The following is a 17,577-nucleotide window of genomic DNA, read 5'->3' on the forward strand; positions in this document are numbered from 1 at the left end:
GTGGCGGCCATTGGAGGGTGAACCAACGGCAAAAAGGAAGACCTTTCTCTCTCTCTCTCTATCCACTCTGTCAAAAAAAAAAAAAAAAAAATTCTAAAATTCGACTAAGTGCTGTGTTTTATACCTAAGTTCATTGTTAAGGAAGAGACACATGTATTCAACCATGAGCAAGCTTTTTTTCCCCCCATATAATTTTTCCAGAAGGTAAAAAAGACATTATAACAGATGAAAAATGAAGTTCATCTTTATTATACCATCTAAGTCAAGGTACTTGAAATTGTATACTCCAATCAAAACATAAACCACAAAGATTGATTTCTACCCTTCTTACAGTTTAGTTATGTTGAATATGGAACTTCATTCATCCTGTCAGAACTCACAATGAAAATGAGATTTCTGTTGTGGTTGGGAAGATGGCGGAAGGAGTTAAGGAAAAAAAGATTTAGACAACACACTTTTTTTTTTTTTCCATTCCAAAGGGGCTAGTGAGAACATAGATGCATGGGGTTCATCTAGCCACAGGCCACAGAGCATTAATCAGTGCAAATGGTATTACTGCAAGATCAAAAAGAGCAGTGTAAGGGCGGGCGGGAAGAATTTTGTATAAAATTATCTAAAACTCTGAAAAAGTATAAAAGCATCTTAAGAAAATAATATAATCAACATAAAAGCAATGGAATTTGTTTCAGTGAAATTATTTTAAATTAGATATGATATATAAGCTCCCATATGCCCCAACCTGGTAGAAAAGTTCCTTTCAGTGAGAAATCAATTTTAATGGCAAAATTTTTACATATCAGTAAAATCTGTTATATTTAAAACTATGTATACAGTACATTTCTGGCAAGAACCTCATACATCTTTCAGTTGTCAAGACAAAGTAAAAATATGGTTGCATAAAATCACAAAAAATATAAATTGCCTGAAAAAATAAAAAAGATTAAAAATCATCTGCATTGACTCCCTTTACATCTTCAAAATTAGTAAGAATTTGCAAACTACAATAAATTTGTGAAAATTCTATTTCAATCTTGACACACTTAACCAAACATTGTCATTTCAAATATCCTAGCTTAAAAAAGAATTTACTGCAATAGTCTGTGCATTTTTTATACTATTTGTACAAGTGCAATATTTAAATATTCAAAATAAAACTCAGTAACTAAAAGTAATCACAATAACTTATAAAAGAAGCAAAGTTTACAAAATTAACAATTTTTAGAAGTTCCTATTTAACTCATTCCTCTTTATATACCCACCCTCCCCACAACAGCTTACAGAGACATTACTTAGTTCTATATACAATTCTGTAACTTTAAAAATACAGTCTTCTGTTGTTAATATCAGGAACATAATGCTGCATTTTGAGAGCCTAAGTGATATCAATATCCCCAAAACAGAGAACTACAAACAAGTCATAAATACATTTTTGAACTCATATTTAAATGGAACTTCTTTCAGTTTAACTAACTTCAAATTCAAAATCGAATACAACAAGCCCTGAAGAAAAAGAAGCAAGAATACTCTTATGAACTCAGTGCATGATTTTAGAGATGTTGGAGTCAAATTTATAACTTCAATAACCACTTATACAAGTTACATGATATTTGAGTACATTAGTATCTGGTTACTTGCCCAGAAGAAATCCTAAAATGCAATGATTCTTTAAAAAGTTCTGTTACAATGGGGAAATGATAAATATCAAAAGGAATAAATTTCTTGAAGTTTAAATAATAATATAAGGCAAATACGGGTAAATATACATTTTTATTAGCATATACATGATACCAGTTTTATCTGAGGCAACTTTTAGTCATCATTTATACCTGTTATATGATGCTATAAACTAAGTGAACAAGAGAAAATATAAATGTAAATCATAGATCTTAGGAAGAATAAACATAGACAGCATAATGCTAATTTAAAAAAAAAAACTGAGGCAGGCATCTAGCCTAGTGGTTGACACCCATGTCCCATATCTGAGTGCTTGAGTTCAAATCCCCACTCTGCTCCTTTTCCATTTTTCTGCTAATAAAGAACCTGGGAGGCAGAGGGTGATAGCTCAAATAGTTGGTTCCCTGGCACCCATGTGGGAGGACAAACACTAAATTCCTGGTTCCACCTGACCCAACCCCACTACTGAGGGCATTTGAAGACTGAACCCATAGATGGAAATTCTCTGCCTTCCTGTCCCTGCCTCTCAAAGAAATTTTTAAAAACCTAAAACAAATGTGACCATTTAGAACTGATTTGTTCTACTTTGTATCAACTAATGTTCTATATTACTAAACAGCTATAACCAAATGCAATGTGTAAACTAGCTGGACGCTGGCTTGAAATACCGAGCTATAAAAGAAATCTGGAAGGCTAATGGGGAAATATAAATATGGGTTGAGTTTTAGATGACAGTAAGTAATTACTAAGTTTAATGGTTTTATGGATTTTTAGTAAAATGTCATTATTTTTAGGAGATGCTTGAAGTATTTAGAAGTGATAAATGTGTAACATCCCAAAGATTCAGGGTAAAAAAAGTATATAAATACACACATGGATTTGCATACCTATTTGTTATTATACATATACGAGGGAGCTTCAAAAAGTTCATGCAAAACTCACATTCTCTAATTCCCTTTTTCCATAAACTTTCTGAAGCCTTCTCATATAGCTATAAAGAAAGCAAATATGGCAAAACATTAATAACTGTTCAATTTAAGTGGCAGATACAAATGTGATCACCCTACAGTCTTCCAGCTTCTATTTTTTTAAATGGTCATATTAAAATTGGGGGACAAAAGCCAGATCAAAATATTTAAAAGTTTATGAGAAATAATTTTTCTATGCATTCAGTTTAAAAGCTACATAATCAAATGGCTAGAAATTTTTGCATACATTCAATACTGGCTGACATAATGAGCCAGAGGAATTTGTGAAATTGGCAAAAACAACATTATTTATTTACAGTATATGCAACCCAGCTCTTGAAAGAAAAAGAGCACTTTATATACAGAATATAGCAGGGCAAACTGTAAGATTAAACATAGTGCCTAGAGTACCTGAACATATAAATTCTTTGTAATTTTGTACTTACCAAGCTAAAGAAAAAATTTTAATTGAGTCTAATATCTGATATGACTTATGACATAGTACAGAATTTTAAAAGGTAAATATGGAAGAAGTTATCCAGATTGTTACTACTTACTGGAAGATACTAGCTATTTAAGAAATTAGGCTCATTAAACAAAATCACCTATAATGGTCTCTGGGAATTTAGGCAAATATTTATTGAATGAACTTATGAAGCAAATATAACATATAAACATGTAATTACACATGAAGGCCTTTGTGGTAAATTAATATTCTGCAAAGCCCTGTGTACACTAAATATAAAATAGCAAAAAATCAAGTGAGCCTGAGAGACCTATAATTCATTGTGTGTATATTATGCTAGATGCCTAACGAACAATAAACAACAAAATTATCTTAATTCATTTCTGCACATTAGGCTTTAAACTATTAATCATGTTCCAATCCCTGTGCAAATTGCATTCTAAAAGGCTAATCCTCAGAATTATGTATTACTTGATTGCAAATGGAAGCATTTGGCTGTTATTTATTATGCATGCTTATTGCTATCAAAGAAATAAGCAAAGTTTTAGATTCACTGTGCAAGTATTTTGATTAGATTTGCACACATCTCAAAAAACTCTATTGTGTGACTCCCAGGTCTTGGAGTTAAGTCAACAGGAGAAGAGTCAAGTGAGGTCACAGATGAGGTAAGAGAAACTTCTGAGGATTTTCCTTGAGCCTCAGCATCTGAATCATTCCGTTGGCAAGATCGATAGTTGCTAATTGATCCCGATCTCTGTGGAGTAGCTGTCCCTGATTTGGCTTCTGTAATTTCATCTGGGTAAAAAAAAATTTCAATTTATTATAATCAATGACCTCCCCTCAAAGTTTCTTAACAGTATAGATTTGCTTCTTTAAAACTGCTAACCAGCTATTAAGAACATGTTTAATAACTCCTAAAATATAGGCCATGAGCCTACGTTAAACCATTCACCTTTTTTATATGTAGCATATATGTGTATTCTTTTGATGAATACAGTATATAACTACTTAGCAGCCATACAAAGAGTAAAGTTCTAGGGCACTAATAACCTGGGTTTTAATAAACATCATGCTCTAACAATAAAAATTAATCTTTCTGTTTCAAAATCATATAACCAATGCACTTAAAACTTGGAAGCTATCTTAGAAATCATCTCATCCAACCACTCATTTGCTAACACATAAACCCAAAAAAGTTAAATGCTTTGGCCAAAGTAACAAATGAACAGAAAGGTGAAGTCTGGAACCCAAGTCTCCTAACAGCTCAGTACTTTTTACTCTCTGTTCTCACAATTGGCAATCTCATAAAACAGCAATTCTAATGAATAAAATCAAAGAAAAACTATACTTAGGAACACAATACAAAAATAGTACATTGTCAATTGGTAAACTCAGGTGCTAATAAACATAAGACTGGAATTTGTTTTTTCCAAATACACTGAGAAAAATTAAACTCATTTCATATATCAACCTGGATTAGTATGTGTTAGCAGATAAGCACTATCTAGACATAAACATAAAGCTGACAGATAGATGTGGCCAGCAGATCAGAACTCAAATCTGCCTTTCTGATAATTTGTAGGTACTATCTTTGAGTTTATAAAGAGAATAATACATAGGTGAACCCATCTATTAATTAAATGCAGTCCTCCACAAACAAAGGTGACATCATTATCTTAATTGACATCAATATCTTAATAATTGACATCATTTGGCCAATAAAAATTGCTAATAACTTTGTACTTAATTTTGAAAATAATAATGAATAAAAACTTACAGCAAAGTCAAATTTTATTTCTAAGTACAAAATTTTATCTTACCAAATGAACCACACAAAAATAATTTTAAAATTTGGCAGAAAAATATCACTTTAAGGATCAGACTGCATCTGACTTTAAGATTTTTACCTGAAAATATTTTTAAAAGAATAATACAGTTTAAGATAAAAGAATAGACTCAAAAAGGCAAAAAAAAAAAAAATTTCACAAAGGCACAAGAATCCATTTTTATATTCCTTTGCTATTGACTTAGTAGGAATAAGAAAGTTCAAAAGCCAAGTATTAACGTCTAATATATTATCTACATGGTTTTGTGTGATTTACATACCATCAATACTACGGAAATCGAGTAAGTAAGTTCTACTATCCACTTGGTATAACTGTAGACTCATTTTGGAATATGTGCTAGTCACGGGATTCTTTCTTCGCACACGCAAATAATAGGGGTTGACAACCTAGCATTTGGTATAGAAAAAACAAAGTCAAATCAATTCTATAAAACATTGTATAGACTACAGGTTTGCCAAGTGTGTTAATAATCAGGTTGCTTTCTTTCTTACCTTCCATTCATAATCTAATTGTTTAATTGCTCTACATACTTCTGCCATGATATCATTTGGTCGACTTTGACTTCTAATTCCCAAATGCCATTTTGCTTTCCTTACACCTTGGTGTTTGGATTTCTGTGGATTTAATTCATCAAGGGTATGGCGTGCCCTTGGCGTTTCAGCAACCAAAAATGGTACTCTTTCAGGATGGGGCCGAGTTAAATGATGATCATCAAGAAAAGAATCAGGTGGGCTTGTTGCCAAGTAGAAATCTTTGGCTTCATTCATTATTCTCCTGTTATCTATTATGAGGTGGTACGCAACTGCCAGCGGGTCCTGATGATTTCTGTTATAAAGGCAGCTGAGAACCTCTTCTTCTGAGCATTCAAACTTTTCACAGACTTCTTTTAAGGCTTCATCATCAATCATGGTTGAACTATATGACGGATCCTCAGGAAAGAGATATTTTGGAAGGTCTTGTTTAAACCATTCATGTTCCCTGAGACAAAACAGCAGGATTGAGAAGAGTTTTAAGTAGATCTGAGACTGAAAGTAATAATTTGAGGAATTTAGGGTATATTATGGCATTATCAATTTTTTTTAAACTGAGAGTTTCCTCTTCTAGTTTATACTTTGAATATAGTGAGAGGAATGCTGAAAGCTCCCTCTGATTTTAGGAGGGATAAAGTATCAATGAGAAAATAAATGTCTACATTTATATTTATAGCTTTGGAACCAATGACAATGGAAAAGAACAGCTTACTTCCAGCTCAGAAACAGAACATACCTTGTAGCTTCCCTGTATAATTTATAACATTGGATATGACTTAACAAAATAATTTAGTAACATGTTAAAAAAAAAAAAAAAGGATTACACTGTATATTCTGTTCTGCAACTTCTTCTGGCACATAACTTACATCTTGTATACTGTTAGATCAGAAAATTTCCAAGTTGCTTTATTACCTGATATCTTTGATGGTGGCCCTCTTCATGGGATCCACCTGCAGCATATGTTTCAGAAGGCTAATCACCGAAGAATTTAAATACTGAGGGGTATAAAAGATCCCATCACATATCTTCTTAAAAAGAGTTGGCACATGATCATCATCAAATGGAAGAGTTCCACATAATAAAGCATAGAGAATAACACCACTGCTCCATATGTCTACTTCTGGGCCTGCATACAATCTGTAACAAGAAGTACCAACTGGATTAAATGGTCATTAATGATTCAAGAGTCACTGAAGTGGTCAAAAATTAAAATTTGGACATTTCTTAGAGAACAATCAGAATATGGTTTTTATAACTATGGCTGCATGCTACATGCAGAGGTCTTAATTCTATAAATATTATTTCTGGGAAAACAAAGTAAAGAAATATTGTCAATTTCAGACTCTGACTTGAGCTGGTGTTGTGCATAGTAGGCCAAGACGCTACTTGCAAAGCCTGAATCCCATGTCAGAATGCCAGTTTGAGTCCTAGCTGCTCAACTTCCAATCCACCTCTGTGCTCATGTGCCTAGGAAGGCAGCAGAGGATGACCCAAATATGTGGGCCCCTGCCACCCATATGGGAGACCCAGATGGAGTAACTGGTTCCTGACTCCTGGCTTCAGCATGGCCCAGCCCTGGTTGTTGTGACCATTTAGGGAGTGAACCAGTGCATGGAAAACATGTCTCAGGGGCTGGCGCCATGGTGCAGTGGGTTAAAGCCCTGGCCTAAAACACCAGCATCCCATATGGGCGCCGGTTCTAGTCCCGGCTTCTCCTCTTCCGATCCAGCTCTCTGCTATGGCCTGGGAAAACAGTAGAAGATGGCCCAACTCCAGGGGCCCCTGCACCCACATGGGAGACCCGGAAGAGCTCCTGGCTCCTGGCTTTGGATTGGCTCAGCACCAGCCATTGCAGCCATCTGGGGAGTGAACCAGCGGATGGAAGACCTCTATCTCTACCTATCTGTAACTCTGCCTTTCAAATAAATAAAATCTTAAAAAAAAAAAAAAAAAAAAAAAAGCCTGTCCCACTCACCTTCTCACTCCCTCTCTCTCTCTCTCTCTCTCTGCCTTCCAAATAAGTAAATTAAAAGAAAAAATTGCAGATGTGGCTAAAACTCTGTTCTTGCTATCTTACCGTGGCCCTCAAAGGATACTGCCAATAGGGCCAACCCCTGAACAAACATCATTATTGAATTCAAAACCATTGTTCTTCATTATAGAGGAAACATTAAATTCTTTAGTGATGGACTATGAGCTCACTCTCCCCATTAACCTGAGACACCCTACCAAGGTAAAAGGAGCCTGAGGCTGTGGAAGAAAGCCAAGCCAAGTGGTTCACAGAAGATTTTAATCAATTTGCAGTAAACCATAGCCAATTGCCTTAAGCTGCAGACTAGTTCGATCACCCCCAACTGCCTTAAGCTGAAGACTAGTTAGACCCCGCATTCAAAGTCTGGCTTCAGGGAAAGGATTTCATTGAATTAACAAAAAGAGACTGTTGAACTGATCAAGAGATATATTTTTGAAAGTACAAGTTTTCTCAAAGAAAAACCTTATCCAAACTGGGAAAACTAGATATCAGTCAGTCTTTGCTACCACATTTTTTCTTATTTATTTAATCACATAGTCTCTAATATCCAGGTCCTAAACTGTTTTGTTTCCAAAAGAATTAAGAAAGACAACACAAAAAAAACATAATATAAAAAGAATTTTGGACACTAGATATTAATGATGAAACTTGATTTATCTAAAAATTAGGTATTCTTCTTGCCTTTACACAAATACCAGTTCTTTTGAATACTCTAGGCAAGCAAGCTCATCAAAATAGAAAATGCTAGTGTTTCTGCATGAGTTAATCAAAATATCGAACATGTAAAGAAAGAAATGTGATTTGGATGAAAAGTTATTAAAAATTATAAAAGCTAGTAAACAAACAAGTTTCTGTGTTTTTAATTTCAGTGATATAGTGAAGAACAAAAGGTTATTCTGAGAAAAATTAAATTTTCTTGTTTTCTAAACTACTTAAAAAGCTTGCTCAAGGCTGGCATTCTGACATATGAGGTTAAGCCACTGCCTGCAATGTGGGCAACCCATGTGGGTTCCATGTCAAATTCCAGCTTCTCCACTTCCAATCCCACTCCTTGCTAACATGCCTGGGAAAGCAGCAAAGGATGGCCCAAATCCTCAGGTTCCTGTACCTATGTGGGAGATCTGAAAGAAGCTCCTGGCTCCTGGCTTTGGCCTGGCTCAGCCCTGGCCGTTGAAGCTACTTGGGGAGTGAACCAGCATATGGAAGCTATCTCTTTCTCTCTGTAACTTTGCCTTTCAAATAAATAAATTTTGAAAAAAAAAAAAAAAAAAAAAAAAAGCTGTGCTCAGATCTTCATGTTCTCAGTGCTGGTGGTTAATAAGTTGGCAGCATAAAAATCTTATATTATTGGTTTCTTGAAAGATTTAAAGAATGAAGATTCAACATAAATGAAGTCTGAAGATTTTATCAGTATTTCAGTCCAATTCTCCAAGATACTTTCTTATCATAAAACCTAAAGCCATCTCTTGAAAAACTAAAGCTACACATTATACTTTTAACCTAAGTAAACAATAAATCATTCCTAGTTACTAAGTGCTTCTGTGTTACTCAACTTTTCAGTATTTTACCTACTTAAAACTCAACTAGGGAAAAAATTACTTTCATCCACCTACTTTAACATAATGTTGAGCGGCAAACCAACAATCTCCCCTATAAATGGAGTCATTAACTCTCATCCACTTATAATTTTTTATTTTTAAAAAGAATACTCCTACAGCCAGCACTGTGGTATAGTGGGCTAAGCCTCTGCGCTTGTGGCACCAGCATCCCATTGAGGCACTTGTTCGAGTCCCAGCTGCTCCGCTTCCGATACAGCTCTCTGCTATAGCCTGGGAAAGCAGTAGAAGACGGCCCAAGTACCTGAGCCCCTGAACCCAGGTGGGAGACCTGGAAGAACCTCCTGGCTCCTGGCTTTGATTCAGCCCAGCTCTGGCCATTGAGGCCATCTGGGGAATGAACCAGCAGATAGAAGACGTTTCTCTCTGTCTCTCCCTCTCTCTGTAACTCCACCTCTCAAATAAATAAATAAAAACTTAAAAAAAAAAAATACTCCCAGGAGCTAGCACTGTGGCATAGTAGGTTAACCCTCTGCCTCCCATATGGATGCCAGTTCAAGTCCAGCCTGCTCAACTTCCACTCCAGCTCCCTGCTAATGGCCTGGGAAAGCAGCTGAAGATGGCTCAAGTGCGTGGGCCCCTGCACACATGTGGGAGACTGGGAAGAAACTCTTGGCTCCTGGCTTCGGATCCACCCTGCTCCAGATGTTGAGGCCATCTGGGGAATGAACCAGCAAATGGAAGAGGTCTCTCTCTGTCTTTCCCTCTCTCTGTCTGTAATTCTGCTCTCATATAAATCTTTAAAAAAAAAAAAAAAATACTCCCAGATAAGAAAATAATGAACTTTATATTTCTTTCATTAGAATTAAATATGAAACTACAGACTAACAAAATCTAGGAGAAAAAGACAATTACAAATATATTAGGGGTGGGAGAGTGTCAAATACTACCTTCCAGAAATTACTTCTGGTGCAGCATAGTTGGGTGAGCCACAACTTGTTCTTAAAAATTCACCATCTGACATCATGTTTGAAAGACCTGAAAGTGCACAAAATTAGCTACTCAGGATTTTCCAAGGGCAAAAATAAAAACAAAACCCCATTAAACAAAGTGAATTTGCATTAAAGTGATTAATTTTGTTCTCTGCTTCAACAAAATCTGATATCTTTAACTACTCCCTAATATTCTATGCCCTAAAATGCATAACCTTAGTGCATTATTGGAGTTTAATTAGTATTAAGCTATTGGTTATTTTTCTTACTACAATAAACTTGGCATGTTTAAGTTTTATTAATACAGAAATTGCTAGGGAAAACTATCCAATCAGATAAATAGAAGTATAAATGTACTGAAAGCTGGGAGGAATATTTACAAGAATTTCCTCTGATTTGAACTAAAGCCAACCAAAGAAGAGTGTTGCAGATTCATTAATAATGGCAATGAGAATTTACATAGGAAATAAAGGAAAAATAAATTCATTTTTAAGAGTCAAATAATATTTCTTAAGCTGAAATGATGATTTGCTAATACTTAAATATTTGATTTTTTAATATATAATTTTGCTCATGTAAGTTCACCTTCTAGCTTTCAAGTTTTGAATAATTCCATCACACTCACCTCCCTTGTTCCCCACACTTGACTCAAAAAACACGGGAAGTAAGGTTGCTACATTCTCTTCATAAATAACACTCCCTTTTCAAACAAGTTCTCTAATACTACCAACTTAAATTGTTTACCTACTATCCTAAAACCCAGTTATAGAAACAAAGCTAAGAAAAGAGAATGCTCATTTTTGTATGTTCATAAACAAAACAGAAAAAATACTTCTGAATAATCAATTACATAACATAAAAGTTATCTGGAAAATGCTAGTTATGCTCATGAAAAGTATGAACATATGAAACTATAAAAATATCCTTACCAAAATCAGCTATCTTTGCATTCATGTGTGCATCAAGCAGGACATTTTCAGGTTTCAAATCTCTATGGACCACCATATGCCTGTGACAATAATCCACCCCAGAAAGGATTTGTTGAAACAAACGTCGACTTTCTTTTTCATCCAGCTAAGAAAGGAAGAGAAGTATCTTAAAGGTGTGTCTCTCAAAATAAAGATTCCTACCTATGAAAGTGTCAAAATGTATGAAATCTTCCAAACGAATTTTGCTCATGAGACATTTTTGAAATACAAAGCAGATACATGCGGCACAAAACAGAAATACTAAGAAGATCCTGGAACCCAAATCAGTAACTCAACTTTCTGGTATTTTTCATTGGCATTATGACTGCATTACAACATAAAATATAGAGGAAAGTAACCTCAAAGTTGTAATTCTTATTTAAAACTAGGCATGTTTTTGCCCATATGGAAATGTTTAATCCTTCATTCTTGTAACAAATATGAAGTATTTTTGGACACCTTCATTGTACTACACACTGTTTTAAACATGATATAGCAATAAATAAAAACAAAGACCCTAATCTAGTTGACAAAAATATACAATAAATAAGCATAACATCAAGGAGTAATAGTGCTTTGAAGAAAATGAAAGCAAAGTAAGAATACAGAGAGTGATGCTGACGTGGGAGATACTATTTTAGACTTTTAGGGGAAACCTTTAAGCACAGCTAATACATTAGCAAGCAATGATATTATAGTCCTAAAAAATTAAAGATTTTAACAAAAGAAAAACCTTAATTCATCATAAAATGTACAAAAATTTATCTTTGGTGCTTAATGAAAAAATTGCATGTGATGCCACAACTACCTTTTTATAAGTATGCTTTAAGAACTTCTCTAGCTATATTTTTATGATGTTTTCTCAACATAACTAATAACTAATGGACATGCCTACACCCAAGAAGTCATTTTAATAAGTAAGCTATTAATTCTCTAAGCAAAGGGACTCTAGTATGTAATCTTCTAACACAAGTCATGAGTTAGCATTCTAAAACCAGAATTTCACACATTAAAGGGAATGGATAATCTGGGAGAAAAAAACAAATCAGTGACTTGTTTTCAAAGCAAAATTAAAATACTACTGAAGTGCTATGGGGCACCCTTCCTCTAGGGGAAAAAACTAATATTTTAGCAATCAAATATTTTTATTTCTATAAGAAATGTAGGTTCATGAAAAAGAATATCTGTTCAAAATATGAAACAGGAAAAATTTAATCACTTAAACAAAATATAAGTAAAATACCTAGGTAGGCTACAAAAATGAAAAATTTTATATTCATTACAAATACAGTACAAAGGATAAAGAAAAAGATGTCTATAAAGAAAGAGAAAAATCAGTGCATGCTAGACACAGCAGATGGAATCTTTTATCTTCGTTCCTTGAAACATCAATAAAATGACACTACCAATACAAGAGGCATATAAAGACAAAAAGAGCAAGAGAAGAGACAGCAATAATCAGGAGGACTGGCCAAGTTGTACACTGGATGGAACAGTGATAAATACTTAGGCAACAACAGAAAGAAGAAACCTAAGCCTACAGGAATGGAAATGAGTAAAAAATAAATTCATCTGTACAAAGAACCTTGCAAAGGCTCCGACCCTGGAAATATCAGGAACTTCTGAAGGTAGAAGGGAGAGTGGGCTGAATACAGAACTGACTGAAGTAAGAAACGTAATCATCCCTACTGAAGAATAAGATTTATGGTATACTCTAGTAAGACTGAACAACTCTGTTCTCAAAGATAACCAAGGCAGGGATGAGGCATCATGAGGAAAACACAGGGATTAAGTGAAAGTCAATATACTGATTAGTGAGACCTGTGCACTCTTCACTCAGCTCCTAGAGCAGTGGCACAAGGCTAATAATACTGTCAAGAGGATTAGAAGGTTTCTTCTGGAAAAAGTATCAGATATAAGAAATACTATCTACCAATTCAACCTATAGATAGGCCTCACAATCAGTAAATTCTACCAATAGGAGCTTGGCATTTAGTGCTTCATTCTTAAATATAAGTGGACAACAAAAATCACCAAATATCTGATGAAGGGCTATATGCAGAAGACAAAAAGAAAGCAAGAAAGATCTTTGAAACGGAAAATATGATAGCTGAAATTTTAACGTTAATCAGCAGGCAAAATGAAGAAATTCCTACAATGTCAAACAAAATGACACAGAATGAAAAATGGAAAAGTTATGAAAATAGGGCATTAATTCAACTTGGGCTTGTTTTTTTTCCCCAGGCAAAGCTGCCTGGTGTGATATGGGGGAGAGGGAAGTAATTAAAGAATGCCTGAAGTAGAAATATAAACAAACCATGCTAAGAAATAGCAAAATCAGGGTAGTAACAACAGCACTACACATTAAGCCACCACTTGGGATGCCCAATCCCATATCAGACAGAGTGCAGTAAGTCTAGCTGCTCTACTTTGGAGTGTGCCTGGGAAAGCAGAGGATGATGTCTCAAGTACCTGGGACCCTGCCACCCAGATAGAGTTCCAGGCTCCTGGCTTCAGTCTGGTCCATCCCTGGCTGTTAAAGGCATCTGGGGAGTAAAGCAGCAGATGGACGATATCTCTGTCTCTGTCTCTGTCTCTCTTCTCTCTCTCTGCCTTTCAAATAAATTACATAAATCTTTTTCTAAAAAAAGAAACAGTAAAATCATGGGGCAGGTGTTACTCAGCAGCAGGTTAAGTCACTGCTTGGAATGCCTGCATCTCATATCACAGCACCATCTCTCTGCCATTCACGTGGGAAACCAGGATGGAGTTCCTGGCTCTTGCCCCTGACCTGGCCCAACCCTGGCTGTTACAGTCATCTGGAAAGTAAACCAGTGGATTCTCTCCCTCTCTGTCTGTCACTCTGCCTTTCAAATAAATAAACTTAAAAAAAGAAATAGTAAAATGAAAAATTAACTTGGTTAATGACTTTGATTTTGGTGAAAGTAAAAATACGCTATGTACAGCGGAAGAAGAACCAAGGGTTTGGACCTCTGCATTCACATGGGATGAAGTTTCTGGCTTCTGGCTTCATCCTGGCTAGCCCAGCCATAGTGGCCATTTGCAAGTGAACCAGTAGAAAATCTCTCTCTCTGTAACTATGCCATTCAAAAATAAAAAAATAAATCTTTTTTAAAACTGCTATGTAGAACAAATGAAGATGTAACATAAATAACTTTAGATTGGGAGTAAGAGAAATGGTCTTCTCAGTGCTGATATGAATCTTTCAGAAAGGGGATTTTGCATACCACATACCTAGGAATGAAAAAAGTATGGGCAGGGGGCGGGGTTCAGCTTTTGAAAATACTGTTTAACTTAAGGTATTATTCAAAATATCTTCTGAAGTTCCTTCCAGCTCTAAATTCTTTAAGTCTAGTTCCTACCTCCTTCATGAAGCCTGTTACTACTCCAGGTACATCAGATTTCTGAAACCAAAAAATGAATGCAATTTAAATGTAGCTAGGGTAAACTAGCAAGGTCTAGATTTTAAGTACTCAATAATATATTTTCTAAGAATTAAATTATATACTTCAAGATACAATTTTTAAAAATTGTATATTCCAAAAGCATTAAGTGTGAGCATTATGAGTTCTAGGGTCTCAATCCAACTCTTTCATTAATAAATAGAGTTTGAGCAAGTATATAAACTGTGAGGCTCAATATCCACATCTATATAAGTACGCTAGGAAGATAATCTTTAAGGCCCTTTCTAACTCTAACTAGTCTATGATACTAAACAAATACATACCCAAGGGAATGAGTTATTAAATATACCTATTAAAATTGCCTTCTGACATGATGCTAGTAAAGAATAAGGGGAGTTACAAAATATACACAGGATTAAATCAGAACCGCTTACCCTTCCATTTTTACAGATATAATCAAATAGCTCTCCTCCTGAGACATATTCCATCACCATGAAAATATCAGATGGTGTACTGATGACCTGGTACCTGGTGAGAGAAAACATTATCTACTAATATTAAAACATGTATATCCATTCAATAAATATCTGCTAAGTACTTGTAATATACCAGGTATTATGCTAGAAGCTAGAAAAACTGCAGGGAACAAAACGGATTCTCTGCTCCCATGGAGTTCAAGTTCTAAGTGCCATGAAACAGATACTAAATAAAGAAGCAATATCTCAGGTGGTAGAACATGCTATAAAGAGAAATAAACTGTTTTATATGGAGGGCTCAAGGAAGGTCTATAAAATAACATTTGGGCAAAGCCTGAGGAAGTAAGGGAGCCAACGATGCCTATTTCTAGGAAGGGGAACCAGGCAGGAGTAACAGCAAGTGCAAAGGTCCCCAGGTGGAAGCTGCTTGGCATATTTGAGGAATGGTAAGGAGGCTAGAGTGGAGTAAGCTGGGAAAGAGAAATACAATGTGAAAACAAAAGTGTAACTGGAAGCCAAAGGCCACAGAGCTCTACTTGCCATGATGAAAAGCTACTGAAGGTTTCTAACAGGAGTGCATGGTCTGACATGTTACAAGGATAACAATGGCAGCAGTATAAAGAACTGACTATAGAGATGGTAAAGGTGGAAAAAGAACTGACTGTAGAGATGGTAAAGGTGGAAGCAGAAGGCTACTGCAGTATTCATGAGAAATTAAGATGGTTCAGACCAATTTGATGGAAATAAACTCAGAAATAGTCAGATCCTAGATATATTTTAAAGGATAAAATGGAATAGATGGTAGGAAGTGGGAGAAATAGGGAAATTAAGGATGGTTCCTAAGTTTTTCCTCTTGGTCACTGGCTATTAATGGAGATGGTGAAAACTGTGGGAAGAACAGGTTTAAGAGGGTAACAGGTTCAGCTTTGGCCATATAGGGTTTGAAATGCCTCACAGACATCCAAATGGAGCTATAAAATCAGCAGTGAGCATGTGAGTCTAGAGTTCAGAGGTTTCAAAGCAGGATATACACATTTAAGGAACAGTAGCATACAGCTGTTACTTAAAACCATCTCAACATGAGGCCAGCGTACTGTGGCGTAGTGGATAAAGCTGCGCCTGCAGTGCTGGAATCCCATATGCATGCTGGTTCAAGTCCCAGCTGCTCCACTTCCCATCCAGCTTTCTGTTATGGCCTGGGAAAGCAGTAGAAGATGGCCCAAGACCTTGGGCCCCCATACCCACGAGAGACTCGAAGAAACTCCTGCTCCTGGCTTCAGATTGGCCCAGCTCCAGCCAATGCAGCCATTTGGGGAGTGAACCAGTGGATGGGAGACCTCTCTCTCTCTGCCTTTCAAATAAATAAATTTTATATATATATGCCACCATTGTAGTGCAACAAGTTAAACAGTTGCTTGCAGTGCTGGCATCCTATATTGGAGTGCTTGGGTTCAAGCAATAGCTGTTCCATTTCCAAACCAGCTCCCTTTTAATGTGCCCAGGAAAGCTACAGATGATGGTCCAAGTACTTGGGCCCCTGCTCCCCAGGTTGGAGACCTGGATGGAGTTCTAGGCTCCTGGCAATGGCCTGGAGCAAACCTGGCTCTTGCAGCTATTTGGGCAGTAAGCCAGCAGAGAGAAGATATTTCTCTCTCTCTCTTTCTCTCTGTTTCTCCCTATCTCTGTTGTTTTGCCTTTCAAATAAACAAATCCTTAAAAACAACATATTCCTCAACAAATGAGAAGAGGTGACAGTGAAACAAATTTTGAGTCATCCAGTTCAGTAGAAAAGGCTATGCGGTTTCAAATTATAGCTTGCATAACAAAGCAGGAGGTGAATAGTAAATAATTATCTGTAGGTGCTACAACTGGTAATTGTAAAACAATAGTAGGATTACTGGATTACTGCCCTTTTCAAATAATAGATTCCTACAGTTTTGTTATATGTATGATCAGATATAAACAGGATGAGGGGAAATCTTTTTCACTGCATTGTCATTAGTGAGGCTAAGTGACATTATGTGGAAATTTGGAGGTTGTTTTTACTAGCAAATCATTGCTGGTTCAATAGCAATAGGGGCATGGAACACTGTCAGTCAGAAGGACATCTGTCCAGAAGACGAAAGAATAAGAAGGATAATAGCTAAGAAGCACAAGGTCAAAACACAAAGACAGGCTTAACTGACCAAACAGGGTTAGAAAAATACATGAGCAGGAAGAAACTTTGCAAAACCCTCAGGAAACAGAAATATCAATAATATTTCTCAGAGGAAGATGAAGTAGATTAACAAAAGTGATAAAAAGATGACTGAACCATGTTTAATGTGAAGAAGCTTACAATTTAATTATATGAGGATGCCTGAAAAGCTTGAGGTTCTGAATTTCTCTGCGGATTTTTCCTACCACATCCAGGCTTCGAATTTTCTGTCGATTGAGTATCTTCACGGCAACTTTATGCCCAGTCAATTCATGTTTGCCAACTGTAAGAGAAATAATTTTAGTAAATATAAGGCTTGACTAATAATATATTTAGATCTACTCTAAGAGTAGTAAGGTTAGCATTCTCAGAAAATATGTGAACAGATTTAAGTTCTTTTCTCTTCTGCCCAATATTTGCCCTGCATGTTCAAATGTTTCAGAAT

The 17,577-nt window shown here is 35.8% G+C and overlaps 1 protein-coding gene across 1 annotated transcript; it reads right to left on the reverse strand.

Moving 5' to 3' along the window:
- Window positions 1-224: 224 nt before the first annotated feature.
- On the reverse strand, window positions 225-17,361 carry PRKAA1 (protein kinase AMP-activated catalytic subunit alpha 1). The gene is made up of 7 exons (XM_062211714.1): window positions 17,274-17,361; window positions 10,996-11,140; window positions 10,025-10,112; window positions 6,399-6,623; window positions 5,447-5,933; window positions 5,215-5,341; window positions 225-3,903 (listed from the first exon to the last, which is right to left on the reverse strand). Exons 2-7 carry the CDS (start codon window positions 11,069-11,071, stop codon window positions 3,659-3,661), a joined length of 1,248 nt encoding a protein of 415 aa, XP_062067698.1. The 5' UTR covers window positions 11,072-11,140; window positions 17,274-17,361; the 3' UTR covers window positions 225-3,658.
- Window positions 17,362-17,577: the final 216 nt, after the last annotated feature.

The sequence above is a fragment of the Lepus europaeus genome, chromosome 15 (genome assembly GCF_033115175.1).
Source record: "Lepus europaeus isolate LE1 chromosome 15, mLepTim1.pri, whole genome shotgun sequence".
In the NCBI taxonomy this organism is placed as follows: domain Eukaryota; kingdom Metazoa; phylum Chordata; class Mammalia; order Lagomorpha; family Leporidae; genus Lepus; species Lepus europaeus.

Bases quoted from the DNA above. Each gene is read 5' to 3' on its own strand.
- PRKAA1 (XM_062211714.1), bottom strand. From the start codon at position 11,071: ATGGTGGTCCATAGAGATTTGAAACCTGAAAATGTCCTGCTTGATGCA. The intron at 10,113-10,995 runs GTAAGGATATTT...GTGCACTTTCAG, and splicing joins TGCAAAGATAGCTGATTTTG to GTCTTTCAAACATGATGTCA. The intron at 3,904-5,214 runs GTATGTAAATCA...TTTTTTACCCAG, and splicing joins CGATTTCCGTAGTATTGATG to ATGAAATTACAGAAGCCAAA.